The 15,395-nt window shown below is 44.6% G+C and overlaps 1 protein-coding gene across 1 annotated transcript; it reads left to right on the top strand.

The window, feature by feature from the left end:
• Positions 1-235: 235 nt before the first annotated feature.
• On the top strand, positions 236-14,241 carry pomgnt2 (protein O-linked mannose N-acetylglucosaminyltransferase 2 (beta 1,4-)). The gene is made up of 2 exons (XM_031868682.1): positions 236-535; positions 9,727-14,241. The coding sequence occupies exon 2, from the start codon at positions 9,812-9,814 to the stop codon at positions 11,612-11,614; it is 1,803 nt and encodes a 600-aa protein (XP_031724542.1). The 5' UTR covers positions 236-535; positions 9,727-9,811; the 3' UTR covers positions 11,615-14,241.
• The last annotated feature ends 1,154 nt before the right edge of the window (positions 14,242-15,395 follow it).

Here is a 15,395-nt window from a genome sequence, read left to right as displayed (position 1 = left end):
TAATTTTGGATGTTTTTTTTCCTAGTCTGAAAGAAGACAAATAAGCAAATAGATCAAAAAGTGCAAGAAAAAACGATGTTTTTGCCAAATAAAAGGATCTTTCCTCCCTGTAGCAGATCAATACGCACAGCATGTAATAGCTATCAGTGGCCCACATGTGACAATTACAGAGGCCCGTGTGCCATCGCGAGATTTGAGCGCGGGACTTCCCCTTTGGCGGTAGGCGGAGACTGGACGCAGCAGAGTGGAGTCGGTATCCAGGCAGCTGCTCTGCCCGTCTCTCTCTCTGCCTCGCTGCCTCTCTGACAGCTAGGTTAGCTTGTAAACAACATCTCAAAGCGCCGCCGCTGTCTCGGAGAAGCGAAGGACCGAACGCGCCGCGGTGTGTTTGGACTCGTAGTGCCGGTGTCCGCCTCCGTGCTTCTTTTTCCTTCCACACGTCTTGTGCTCACGAGTCGTCTCTGCGGGGAGGCACTGAGCTAGCCCCTCAACTGACTTCAAAGACAAAAAGCAACATTTTTCACTGAGACCGAAGGTAAGAACCTCTGTGCAGATAATGGCTCGTTTTTGTGTCACCGTGTTTGTATCGACACAATGCTGTTAGCCGGACTGTCACTGGGGCTCGTGCCTTTTGCAGTGTTGATGGCTCACAAATGAGCGTGTCCCGCTGCTACCGCGCAAGAGAGGAGCTTCAGCTGATCCACAGTTATAGTTAAAGATACGCTCATAGATGTGTGTGTGTGTGTGTGTGTGTGTGTGTGTGTGGTGTGTGTGTGTGTGTGTGTGTAGATAGATATATATACCAGATTAAGTATTTAATACATGCATATGGCCTTAGAAGTATTTAGTGCTGTTAATATTATTCACTTAAAAAAAAAAACTGAAATTAATTGATGGTATGAATGAATATATGTGAGTGCAGTCAGGAGGAACCTGTATTCACAGTGTCCACACATCTATTTTAAATTGATATTAATACATTGTTTTCTAATTTGATATGTAGTACCTACCTACCAGGGATGCGCAGGTACTGATACTGGTCCATTACTGACCCAAGTAGCTGGATTGGCTATCTGTGGCAATGGGTTCGCTCAATTCAATTAAATTCTGTTTACACCTGAATTGTAATTTCTGTTCATTTTTAAGACTTTTTTTTTTCTGTTGTACAATTATTCTTTTTTTAAATTTCAACAATGAATAACACCTTAATAAATGTGATTTGTAATTATTTGTTTCATTTTGTTTTACAAAGTTAGGGAAAAGAAATGTTGCAGTCAAGTCTGATGCTACCTCACACATTAAAGAATGATCCCTGTCACTAGAGCTGCTCCTGATACTGATGCCAGAATTGGAAATGCCTCCGATAGAGCCTGAAATGGATTGAGCATCGGCAAGTACGCGAGTCTTGGCGTCCATCCGATATCACGTTATAATATCATATATGCTTACACAGGAACAACAACAACAACGCATGTCACTCGCTACCCGTGTGCAAACTAGTACTACCAACATCGTGATCAACAAATCCAGGTTGAAATCGGCAGAAGAGCTAGTTAACGTTAGCTGTTAGCTGCCGGTATGCCGTACAGGCCTGCTAGGCTAAAAAACAGCTAACTCTAATGGAGGTTGCATTGAGTTACATTATGATGTGTTCAGGCTCTAGTCAGTAAAAATTAGTATTGGGCAAAAGGAAAATTGTAACGTTATCTTAATGTGTTCAAATATAATCTTGTAACGGTAAGTTTTGGCAATAAACTCAAATAAATATAGTTGTATGAAGAAGATTTTTTCGCAGCAATATAAAATAGATATTAGAGATGGAATTAGGACCGGTTTCACTTTTTTTTTGTTTTTAACGTACTGGTATCGGATCAGTACTCTATCGGCCGATACCCAAAGCCTATATATCGGAACTGGTATTGGGACTGAAAAAGTTGGGTCGGTTCCTCCCTTCCACCAACCTATAACTTAGCATGTAACCACCATACAATGTGTTTTTGCGTTAAAGGTGTTAAAGCTGACCTCTAGTCAGTCATCATATAAGGCAAGTCATTGATATGAACAGTTCTTCTTTTTTTTAAAAGAAGCAATCCATCACTTATCCCACGATATGCCCCACTGCGATGACCCCTTCCTCAGTTTGATAATGTTCAACTCCGATGTAGTCTGTGAATCTTTGGTTTAACCACATTGGTTAAACTCCAATACACAAATAATAAGAGGAGAAAATTGTGTTCCAGTAGATGCACCTGCCTCAGTGCATCTGTACCCAGCTCCCTAGTGTGCATCAGTAACATGTAATGGTAAGGTTTAGGGGCACATATGGAAGAAGAATAGCTCCCATTGTAACAACAGTTTGGGGAAACAAAAACAGGCTGAGGGATTTATCTTTAGTTCTCCTTGTCGGTTCCAGCATGCCACCAGTGCTGTGAACATGTAAAAAAACAACAACAACACAGTGCTGCTTGTGTGATATTTATGGTCCATCACCTCCCAGACCAGATGCTGTTTCATGTCCCTGGAGTTTGTTGTATTCTTCAGATGGATCTCTGACTCATATAAGATCTACAGTTATGGGAACTCTGCCAAAATCACAATATCTCAGGTTATAGTGATGTGGTTTAATTTAAAATCCCCCTGCCATTCATAAAGGGTCGTTGACCCTAAAATTGAAGATGTTTTCCAAGCTGTTGCACATTGCATCTGTATTTTGCTGGATGGAATTCTCTGGATTCAGCATATTGATTGGCTGCAATGGCTCAGTTTTGTACCGAACAGATGTTTTCTTAAGTCTGCAGAACATATGTAGGCCAAGACATCTCTGCAGCCGCCTGCGATTTGAAAATTACAGGAGGCCATGTTGCGTTTTTCGATTAATTGTGCAGCCCTAATTTCTACTCTTGTCTTTGGGAACAATTCAAAAGCCGTTCTTTGCCGCTTTTCACAAAACCGAAATGCTGACTTGTGCAGAGGTGCACATAAACTACATTTTTGGCGATCATAGTTCAAGAGGCTTGTGAAGGTGCTGTAGTGCATGTACCTCAAATCTTCCGCCCTGTGTGTCAGACTAATACATTGCAGGATTTCTAAAAGTGGTGCATCTATTTTGAAGATGCTACACTTGACAACGCACTGGGACAAGCAACACAAAGGTGCGATTTATTCTTTATCTGAAATGTTTTCAAACTGTATATTTTGACTTAACAAGGGAAACTAATTCAAGGACGACATGGACAGTTTGGCAAATGTATGTCCGGTTAACTTCCCCACCTCCAATAAAGACCGGTGCACATCCGCTTTTCTAAGCTTGTCCATGGTTGCCAGCTTGCCACTGGGTTAACTGACAAGAAAAGTGTTGGTTCTAGTTCCAAAACTTCCATTTGAACTTGCCTGTCCGTTGACTTCAAGCCCTTTGTATGAGCCTGGGGTTCTTTCTTGGGTTTGTGGTGTCTTGGGAACAACCTTAGTAGTCATTTATTCAACCTTGTACCCAGCTCCAGATTGCCTCAGTATCTGTAAAACCAAATTATGATTTCCACATCCACCTGGCCTCGAGGGTGGGCTGTATCTTTCATTAAAGACCAACAGTGAGGCAAGTGTTTCTGTGCATGCACGATTTAGGCCTTGTGGTAGCCAGCCGGTAGCTCTGCATTTGTCGCATGTCAAATTGGCGTGTCCTACGCAAATTTGAACAAGATGGAAATCTTTCCGAATTCTCAGCTTACCCCAAATTTCCGAAATATATACGGGAGCAGCGACTCAAGAGCTTGAGCACTTGCAGAAATCTTCAAGCGTCCATCCAGAACTCTGTATTCTATTTCTGTCCCCTTCTGGAATACTGCCTGTAGTCCCGAGGCCAGACCAGAAGTGCCGTAGAGGATGTCCTTCTCACTTTGTCTGTCTCACACAAAACACACACAGATTGTCCACATTAAGCCTCTGCTTTTTCTTCTTCCCCTTGGGTGAAGATTGAGCACAATGTGGGCACAGTCTCGGCCTCCTATCTGCTGTATTTCACAAGGCATCGTGGGGCGCTGTTAGCGGACGATATAGAGGACGGAGACGTTAGTTAGTAGCAGGCCATCAATCAGGCGAGTAATCAGCCTCGGTTCAGAAAAGGCGAGTAGACAGACATGCCGTGTGTCTTAATGCGGACCAGGGGCATTTTCTGACACTCATTGCCAGTCATTATGAAGCCAGCCAGGCTATTTTCAACCAATAGACCGGATGGCCTTGCGCTGCTTTTATGTAATAGAACTATGTGTGTGTGTGTGTGTGTGCCCGTCTGTCCAAACATGTTTGAGAAAGAGATGCAAAGTGAGAGACAGGGTATGAGACTTATCTTTGTACAGCCAGATTATGGCTGCCGGACCATTAATTCTCCCCTAGTGCCACACTGAGCTCCGAGCTGCCTGATCCGACCTGACAGGCCACATTTGGTCCAGGAATACAGACCACAAACGAATGTGGACGCCTCACCGTGGTCCACAGGAGATCAGCAATAAAGCGGCCGAAGGGAAAGAAAGGCAGGTAGAGGGAGGAAAAAAAGCGATGCAGTCAACGTCACCGTTTTAAAAAAGATTCCTCTTTTGAAGAGGCATGTCAGGGCGCTCCTTGACGATTTGAAAAGGGAAGAAATGCAGAGAAGGAGGGAAGATTAACTCCAAAGGGGAAGAACGGTGAGTTGCAAGGAATGATTGAACACCAGGGCCCCCGAATGAGCTGCCACTGCACAGGAGCTACCGCCACCACTCCTCCCTCCCACAGCCCCCTCAGCTTTCCAGGAGTCTTATTAAAATGCATTAGAGTCTCCAGTCTGCCTACCTTCCACCACATCACTGGGCCGCTTATCGTCTCCAGAGCAAACTGGATATGCTAACCAGTAACATTGGGGAAGCCGGAGCTTCAGAGCCAGCTTCGAAGGCAGCGCTACTCGCAATGAAAGTCGTGATCACGGGTATTAATCGGCTCCAGCGCCGATGGAAACAAAGACACCCGGGTGAACACGGAAATTTGTGCCCCTTTTTGCAGCGCAATCTTTGTCATTTGAGCTTCAATTTTCTTTTGTCCGTCTCCGTCCCAGCAGTGCTCGAACGTGGATCCAAATCATTCGGCACCGAGTTTGAAGCGAGACCGAATAAGTAACAGATATAAAAAAGAAGTAGGTGACGTGTTTGTGAAATCAAACGGGAAATACCAGAAAACCTGCATATATGCACTCATTTTGGTGGGGAAAGGGTATTGGTATCCACACCTGGCAAGGACTAAACTTAATCAACTTTCCGAACTTCCGCATCCCTTTTTCTTTGTCAGTTTTTTGGCAAATCGCTACGGAGCTTACAGGCCGATTTGACTTCTTTTTTTACGTAAAGTAAAATATTTTCAACCCTTCTCTTTTTTATGTATTACTAGCAAGCGTCAACCTCCGGTGCTCAGGAATGAAGCCAAGGCGGAAGTTCCAAAAACTGCAGTCAATCCCCATGGACCCCCATATTAAAATGCCAAACTTTACAGCAGAAATAACCAAAAAAAAAAAAAGGTTGTGTGTTTTCGAACTTGCCTGGCAGCTGATGGCGGTCCTCCAATCAACCAGTGTGTGAGCACGATGGTGTGGAGCTCTGCTTCAGAATTTTAGTTTGAATGTTTTGGAAAATGAGTGTCAAAACTAGGACAAAAATGTAATTTTAATTTAGTCAGCCTTTGACTACCCCCATCACTTGCATTTGTTGAATCTATTGTAATGAGTTGCCTGCTAGAAGATGATAGTCAGTACAAAGTCAGATGTTGATTTAACTAGGCTAACGGGGCCCTGTGCTGTTACTGGCTCACACAGCAGTTGCAGATCTGGATCCTGACTTGAGATATTTCTTTTAGTGCAGAGAGCAAATCATTAAGCAAGATTTTAGTGCTTTAATCATCGATACCGTTGTGATAATTGAACTGAGAGATTAGACCCCGTTGCTATAAATCACAACGGCTGCCATCGAAATGAAAAGTATCATTGTAATTTTATTTTTAATTTTTATGAGACGCATTACAAGCAGCACATTACTGACTGGGTTTTCTGTTCCGCCTCTGCCCTGACCCGTCTCGCTTGAGGTCCCCAGCTCCGTTCTTCAGCCCCCAGACCACCCATCTCCTCGGCTCCTTTGTCGGTTCATCGTCCTTGCTGTGTGGAGTTTGTGTCGCCATTAACCTGTAAGCCATTCGCCTGTAAGCCATTCGCCTGTAAGCCATTCGCCTGTAAGCCAGTCTCCTGTAAGCCATTCGCCTGTAAGCCATTCGCCTGTAAGCCATTCGCCTGTAAGCCATTCGCCTGTAAGCCATTCGCCTGTAAGCCATTCGCCTGTAAGCCATTCGCCTGTAAGCCAGTCGCTTGTAAGCCATTCGCCTGTAAGCCATTCGCCTGTAAACCAGTCTCCTGTAAGCCATTCACCTGTAAGCCAGTCTCCTGTAAGCCATTCGCCTGTAAGCCAGTCTCCTGTAAGCCAGTCTCCTGTAAGCCAGTCTCCTGTAAGCCATTCGCCTGTAAGCCATTCGCCTGTAAGCCAGTCTCCTGTAAGCCAGTCTCCTGTAAGCCAGTCTCCTGTAAGCCATTCGCCTGTAAGCCAGTCGCCTGTAAGCCATTCGCCTGTAAGCCAGTCGCCTGTAAGCCAGTCGCCTTAAATCATTGAACTTTCCCCGTCCGCCTCGACTGTGCACATATTCCCGATTAATATTACAGACATATGCCACATGATAGTTGTACGTTGGCACACAGTAACGTTAGAGCAAGTATTTCAATAGAAATACAAACATTTATCTCCTTATAATTTGAGTTGTGTGCTTTTTGCAAAAACCACAAGATGACAATACAATAAAAAAATTAAAAAATCCGACCTGAGCCTTGTAGTCAATCCTAATTCTTAGAAAGTAAATCGTCAGGTCAGACTTCAAAAGAAATCAGTAATCAGCTGAGAAAATTCCAATTGTTGCATCTCTAAATATCCGGTTATTGACTTCAACCACATTGCTCTGCAGTGAAAAAAGTTTGGTACAACAATGAAGTTCTGTTTGATTGGGATGGAGTTTGAAGTAACTCGTGTGGAACCACAGTTGACTGGATGGCGATAATAAGAAAAGCTGAACCTGTAGCAGCAGTCTCGTGAGAATACCGGCAGTTGGTGCCTCCTCAGAGGGGAGTTTGCCTCGTTCCGATGGAGGAGGCATAAGACAAGAGGGATATAGACACAGAAGCAGTGACTTACTTAATAGCACACACACTCTGAAATAGAATATGGATATGAGGCCGCTCCCCAGTGTTGGCGTCGCTCAGGAGATGGATCTCATCTAACATTTGATAACAGTTGGAATTGCTGTGACCTTCTCCTAATTTGAGCATTCTTCCCGGGCAGTGCCTCGGCTCGCTGCCTCACAATGCCGACGGGATGCTGTTTGTTTTCAAGGTCACTTTAAATTGCTACACAGAGAGCAGATTCAGGGAATGTTTTCAGCTTCCTTCAGCTTGTTTTAAATAACCCAAACCAGAACCGGAGAAGGGTCTCTTGTTTGTTGCCTGGTAAACGTGCCGATGCAAATGAGCGGTGTCTTGCGGTGTCTTTTGACATTTTCGAGGCTTTCGGTTGCTCGGCTCAGGGAGGGCAAATTGCAGAGGGCATCGGCGCGCGTCCCCGCGGGAGCCTGCCATGCACTGCCGGCGCCATGAGCCTCGTACTGCCATTGTGTCCTCGTGAACGAGAAGGAGCGTGCAGGAAAGCCTGCCTAATGTCAGCCTTACTAGCAGCCTCCTCTTCACACTTCATTTCACCTTATTTTGGCTGCCGAGTCAGCATCGAGGCGACACTGCAGTATATATATTCACATCCACTGCCCATGACATTTTGTCAAGGGAAATAACACGGAGCGTTCTCAGGCTCAGTATGTGATCTTTAGTGGAAGAGTCGACAAATCTTTTCCTGGCAGTCTCCGTGACCTTCATGACGAAAATGTCACTTGAGATGTAAAGTGCAGGATTTGATAACCATCACTATGTTTTCAGCCTACAGTGGACAATAGGTAGTTGGATATTCCAGTGTTCAGCAGTAAGACTTCCTATCTTTTAATGCGCTTCAAGATTGTGTCTTTTCAATCGACGGCATTATGAGTTGTGCATATTGTGCCCGTGTGCATTCGCTGCATTTCATCACAAAGAGTGACCCTGTTGCCAGTGACATATTGTACTTGTTGGGATGTCAAAAATAGCCCAGGGACTCCACTCTGCTCCTGCAGAACAGAGGCAGCAGCACGCAAAACAAAACCGGAGGAGGAGCGGAAAGAGAAAAAGAAGGGGAAGAACGCGACAACTAGGGCGCAAATAAAGCAAAAGAGTCAATCTTGTTGGACAGTAACTGGGAAACAGTGTACACGATAAAAGGGAGCATTAGGAAAAAGTCAGTTGAGTGAGTTATGGAATACTACTGACCCAAGCCAGACAGACGGAAACGAGCTGGTCGACGTGTTGCCGGTTTAGGCTTGCGTCAGCCTGTTGGTCATGTCTACTTCTATGAATCTGTACTGTGTGTGTGTCACCTCGACACCTGTCTTGGTTTAGTTTGACCTGATTTAGTTTACTCTCTGCCATAAGGCCAGCTTCAGAGAGGGAAAGAGTCGCTCTCTAAATCCCATTTCGTCACGTATTGGATATCATTCCAAAGTACGGACTTGAGGTCGTCCCTTTCCCTCCTCTCAGCTGCGTGTTGGTGCATGTTTGCCTCCGATACAGCCTAAAATGCTGGAGCCTGCACCGATCTGATATCACGTTATCGTATAATTTATCAACTCAGGAACAACAACACGTGTCACTGGCTACCCAATTGAGTAAAAATGAGTATTGGGCAATGGTAAATTATAAATTATCATAAATGTTATCTTGTAAAATTAAGTGTTTGGCAAGAAACTTGAATAAATATGTTTTTTTGAAGGAGATGTTTTCATAGCAATATATAATAGATATTAGAGAAGGAATTATGACGTCTTTAACTTTATCTGTCTTTAACCCACTTGTATCGGATCAGTACTCGGTATAGGCCGATGCGCAAATTCAATCGGAATTGGTATCGGTAAGGAAAACATTTTTTTATCGGATTGGAGGAAGGAAATGGCAAAGTATTTACTTTCTGCAGGTTGGTTAGGCTAGTCCTTAGACGGGTGTTTAGCATGCCACTTGCCTCGCGTTTACAGGCAGCTGTTTCCTGTTTGATTTAGAGTCCCTCAATGACTCACTTGTTCCCTCAGTATGCAGATGAGCCGAGTTGAGAGCAATGCCCTTGTTCTTTTCCCTGTGCCTCCTCGCAGTGTAATTTGTCTTGACATATCCAGGGAGGGTGACAGGGGATGTAAGGTTAGGAAAATGTCTCATTTGTTCGCCAAGGTAAACAACCACTATTCCCAACGGTGAGAGCTGAAACCTGCTCTTATGCACCGCTGCATTGTTTCGCCTACGTGACAAGAGCACTTCAGCATTATAGGCTTGACTATTGATTTGGTAATTATATCAGTGATCTTTGCTGTCAACTGCACTGTTAATCTGATGTTTAGTTTTTGTTTAGATTGGATCTATGATTAGTTTGTTCTTAACCTTTTGTCATTTCTTCTTTTCTCGTCCTTGCTTTCTCCTCCCCTGCTCTATCCTTCCCCTTCCCATCTGTGGTCACCGTTCTTCTGCCTCCTCTTTCTTCCTTTCCCAAGTTGTTGTCCAGTGGCGGATGTCTCGTCCCCTCCCACTGAGGTCGGAGGCCAGCTGGAGACGGGAGGTGGGTCCGCGGCAGCAGTGATGCGGGCTTCGGTGGCAGGCTGCAGGATGAGCGTGGGTGCGCTCCTTAACGGGCTGCTGGTGTCCGTTGTCGCAGCACTGCTTTGGAAGTATTCCAAGCTGAGTGAGCACGCCGCCCTGCTGGAGGAAGAGCTGCACATGACACGGCAGTCCCAGGAGCTCTCGCAGGCCCACATCGACTACCACGTCGCCCTGCAGGCCCTTCAGGAACACGGCACCCGCATGGTCTGCACCGGCAAGATGCACACCGACCGCGTCTGCCGCTTTGACTACCTCTGCTACTGCTCCGAGGCAGAGGAGTTTGTGTTCTTCCACTCCAATTCCTCTGTCATGCTGCCAAACCTGGGGTCGAGGCGCTTCCAACCTGCTCTGTTGGACTTGTCTTCAGTAGAGGATCACAACACCCAGTACTTCAACTTTTTAGAGCTCCCGGCTGCTGCTTTAAAGTTTATGCCTAAGCCTGTGTTCGTACCGGATGTGACTCTGATCCTAAACCGGTTTAATCCAGACAACCTAATGCACGTGTTCCACGATGACCTGATCCCAGCCTTCTACACTATGAAACAGTATTCGGACTTAGATGATGAGGCGCGTTTGGTTTTTATGGAGGGCTGGAGCGAAGGCCCACACTTTGACCTCTACCGACTTCTCAGCAGCAAGCAGCCACTGCTCAAAGAGCAGCTTAAGAACTTTGGCAAGCTCATGTGTTTCACTAAATCTTACGTTGGCCTGTCCAAGATGACCACCTGGTACCAGTACGGTTTTGTTCAACCACAGGGGCCCAAGGCCAACATGTTGGTCTCAGGAAATGAGATCAGACAGTTTGCGAGGGCTCTGATGGAGAAAATGAACATCACAACAAATGTGGAGAAGGAGAAGGATGGAGGGAGTGCCGAAGATGAGAAAGAGAGAAAGGATGATTACATCGTCGTGTTCAGTCGCTCAACAACAAGGCTGATACTGAATGAGGCGGAGCTAATCATGGAGCTGGCCCAGGAGTTCCAGATGAGAGTGGTCACAGTGTCCCTAGAGGAAGAGTCTTTCCCCAGTATCGTCCAGGTGATCAGCGGCGCTTCTGTGTTGGTCAGTATGCATGGCGCTCAGCTCATTACCTCACTCTTCCTCCCAAGAGGAGCTGCTGTGGTGGAGCTGTTCCCCTTTGCTGTGAACCCAGAGCAGTACACCCCGTATAAAACCCTCGCCACCCTTCCAGGCATGGACCTTCACTATATCTCCTGGCGGAACACTAAGGAGGAGAACACCATCACCCACCCAGACAGACCCTGGGAGCAAGGGGGCATCACTCACTTGGAGAAGGAGGAGCAGGAGCGTATACTGGAGAGCAGAGATGTCCCCAGGCACCTGTGCTGCCGCAACCCAGAGTGGCTCTTCCGAATCTACCAGGACACTTTGGTGGACATCTCTTCCTTCCTGGAAGCCCTTAAAGAGGGTATGAAGACAAAGCCCAGCGTGAAGAAGTCAAAGCCGGCCAGCACAGTCCACCCAGGCCGGGTCAGACAACCCCAGTGTCAGACCTCGGTACAAACCACCAACGAGGCTAAACTCACAGTCTCCTGGCAGATCCCGTGGAATCTGAAATACTTAAAGGTGAGAGAGGTGAAGTACGAAGTGTGGATCCAGGAGCAGGGAGAGAACACCTACATGCCTTATATCCTCCCCCAGCAGAACTACACCTTTTCAGAGAACATTAAGCCCTTCACCACCTACCTGGTGTGGGTCAGGTGTATCTTCAACAAGAACCTCTTGGGCCCCTTTGCAGACGTTCTTATGTGCAGGACCTAGTGCCAGTTTGTTTTACACAAAAGGTTGAGTCATGCTTGTTCCAGACAATCAAATTGGAACAGTGGAGTGTTTGATTACAGTTTGTCCAGTGGGAGTTGGCAAATGTGATATGGCATACCTTTACAATCCTCGAGCAGGCTGCTGAGCTCTTGCACAGTAATGTTCCTTGGCCAGCACAGACAACACAGAGTCGAAGTGCAAAAGACTTGAACCACAGGGTCAGAACTCAACGGCAACAGCCCTTAATGAATGGAAAGTATACTGTACCCATGAAAGAAAGAAAGTGTTAAACCACGTCTCTACCGAAAAACAAATCAGCAGATTTATTTATGTGCAAATGATATAAAACATGTTTTTTTTAGTATTAGTCGAAACGCTGGTTCTTTACCTTTTACAGTATGCAATATAGCTTTTCTGTGGAGAGCAAGAAAGATTTTTCTGACTTGTCCAATGTCGACCGTGTGCGTGATACCTGTGCGGCGGAGTTCACCTACCAGTTGTTTAATACACCGTTATTTGCAGAACCTAGCCAAAACCAAAGCAACATTTTTCCGTCATTCTTGCCATATTACTTTGTCCTGTTCTAGGTCGCTCATACTTCTAATGTTTGCTAAGATTTCTACAGTTGTAAAACTCGTCTCTAAAGACATCGTGAAGGATTTGAGTAGAACAAGTGTCTAGCGAGAGTTCTCATGAATGCCACTGTAATCAAAGAGACTAAAGTTTGTGACTAAAAATACCCTGTTTTTAGATTTAATTTGTTCCCTTACATCTCATAAATATAACGGCACACAAGTGTTTATTTCCCACAGTGCCCAGCCACAAATAATTAACATCCATTTTACTGCATATATAAATGATTTTTCTCTAATTGGCACTAATTACAACTGTAATAATTATAATTTCTGTGGATAGTGAATCCATTACGCCAGGCTATAATTAGTGGATGCAGCTGGACAGTCGGATTACACTGCAGTTTCAATAAGATAACAAGGTATGTTGCTGCGTACCTTTCCACTGCCGTGTGTGAAACTTCATTCATTAAAATGAAATTCCCAGCTGAGTTTCTCTTTACTTTCTTTAAAGGTTTCTGTAGCTGTTAAGAAGAATGTTGAATTTTAGATTGAAACAACCGACATCCGAAGGTGACTGTTGAAGTTGTTGTTTTCTTTGTACCATGTTTGTAATGAAGTGCTGCTTGTTGGTAGCTAGACTGCAGCAATGTGTTGATTCTTTTAGACACTTGAATTGGAGGTGTTAGATTGTGGTAGAAGAGCTGTAGCAAGAGATGGTTTATGGAACTGAAAGTTAAACGAAACACTGCCACCAACATATCGTGTGATATTGTGCCATTGTTACTGAGATGTTGTGTACTTTCTCCTGGACTTAATAACCAGCGTGTTCTCACTCCCAACTCGTCCAACTATGGCGCTCCACCTACGCCTCTAGGTCAGATGACTCCGCATCAGTGGCAGCATATTGAGTTTTGAGGGCCTAATACTGTGTTTCCTGCAGGATTTTGTGAGACTGTGGTGGGTGCACCTCCGATCCTCTAGATTGGTACGGGGGCATGCTAACCTGGAAGAGACTAGATCTTTGAAGAACTCTGTGCTCCAGTAAATCACACCCACCACGCATGGTAAACAAGATGGGGTGCGAGCACTGAGTCCACAGTCCCGGAAGCTGGCGAGGTCCTGGCAAAAGGAGTCGCGAGTCACCTTCACCCCGGGCCTTTCCAAGCCAACCTAGAGCTGGTTGCGGTGCCCCGCGAGAGTCAACCAGAGCATGGGAAAGGTCACCCGAAGGGATCCTCTCCATGCCGGCCCAAACCTTGAGAAGTGTACAAATATTTTCCATTCATTATGAAACTGTGTTAATCCTACCTAGTCTGTGGCGGGCTGAATGTCAGATCACTTTGATTTTATTTGAATTCGGCTACCCAATGGTGGTTAAGGATTGGATAAAGGTCCAACCTGTTAGAAGGAAGAGAATTTACCTCTTAATTACCAGAACACATGAAAGTGGGGGGGACAAAGATTTTAAAGAACTTATTTAAACCCAAACCATGAGTTTCATTCCTAGCCAAGTACTTTTGTTAACCACTTGTTGAAGTCTATCGGACTTCCCTGCATGTGGAAAGCTGACACTTACTAGGGACCCAGTGTGTTTGAAACTTTTGTGAAGTGGTCCTGACCAAGCTTCAAGAGTTGGGAGTGAGAACGTGTTGCTATGAAGCAATCCTCGAAACATCTCATTGCCCTCTTTTGTTGACTGCCGGCCACTATGAAGATCTTTTCCTTTTCCTGAGTCTTAAATCCTTTTTTCTCTGTTTTTCACTTCCCTGATGTATTTTTTTTCTGAAGTTCTCAAATGCAGTTCTGTTTGCCAATGCATGTTTTAAGAGATTATTTTGAGCCATTGTTGTGTGTGCAGGATGTGATGGATTAGACATGTATGTTTTTGTATTGTTAGTTAGATTTGTGTGCGGCCCTGTCCCACCTCAGTGGAGACATTGTCCTGTATGTGCTAAGTGAAATGAGAGAAGTCTCTGTTTTCTACATGAGCAAATAGTTGGAGTTTCTTTTTCAGTAACTGTGATTGAATAAATAAGCTCATTTCCTACAGTATCTGTTTTGTTTTTAGCCATTTTTATCAACACTATAATTTCAACAATGCTTTACCCGAGACCATATATTGATCAGAAAGAGAGCTGAATAAGAAAGCAGTCTGCAGGAGAAAATGAGTCAAACGGTCCCTCTTGAGACAACAGCAGGACTATCTATAACTAATTATATTGTTTTAAAAATGTATGACCAAAGGATTCATTTTGGGAAATGTAGTTAGATGACAAGATTCATAACACTCATATGTATGAAGTGAAGACAGCAGCTAGTTAGCTTAGCATAGGGCTAAAAGTGAATGCAGGGAAAGTCCAGGAAAGTCCCTCCCCTTTCGGTGTCCCTTATTCTGGAAAAAATATATTTTAGATAGTCTGTCAATTTAAAGGATAATTTAGCAAGTCGAGAAAGTCGCAGTTTGTCAGATTTGTTGTCGTATCATTTAGTTTTGTGTGAAACCGATCAGTAAACTACATCTCTCGTCTCGCATGTCTGAGTTCCACGTGCAAAGGTAACGTTGTCTTACCTAATGTCTTTCATCCAGCGACTTTTTTCACCATTATGGTTGAAAATCAGCAACATTTCACTGTAAGTCTAAACTGAATACTACCAGCCAACTAGGTGCAACATCCATAATCGCACGATAGAGGGAAATGATCTTTCTTCTTGCCCACAGCCCACGCAGAAGGAGATGAGCAGCTCCATGAGGCATCGTCAGGTCCCTGAACTAAGTTCACCCATGTGTTGTCTTATTACAGGACAGTCAAGGAAAGAGATGTGAAACAGTTTAAGTCACCATCATTTGTTATCATTTAATAATTCATTCTGCTTAACCACTTATTCTCGTTCACTGTGGGCTGGAGCCAATCCCAGCAGTTTCTCCTGCCCACATAACACAATCACACGCTTATGTATGAATGACATGCAAATGTTGAGCCAGGAATATGTTGTTCTGGTTTAGTACAACTTTAATCTCACCTTTGTAGAAGTATTCAGATCCTTTATTTGAGAAGCAATACTGTGAAGATACTCGGCTTTCAAATTTCACATTTTTAAAGGTATTTTAGAATTTAGAATTTGCTCAACACATAAAGCAACACTTCAGTTTATCACGAACTAAATGGACATTTGGAGTTCTGTGGTTTTCAATGGACAGGAAGGGC

The sequence above is a fragment of the Anarrhichthys ocellatus genome, unplaced genomic scaffold (genome assembly GCF_004355925.1).
Source record: "Anarrhichthys ocellatus isolate YVR2014 unplaced genomic scaffold, GSC_Weel_1.0 scaffold43, whole genome shotgun sequence".
NCBI lineage: Eukaryota > Metazoa > Chordata > Actinopteri > Perciformes > Anarhichadidae > Anarrhichthys > Anarrhichthys ocellatus.
Note: the sequence above shows the minus strand (reverse complement) of the source record. Positions and strands in the feature narration are given on the sequence as shown.

What these genes read in the sequence shown, in the direction of transcription:
- pomgnt2 (XM_031868682.1), top strand. Translation starts at nt 9,812, where the DNA reads ATGCGGGCTTCGGTGGCAGGCTGCAGGATGAGCGTGGGTGCGCTCCTT.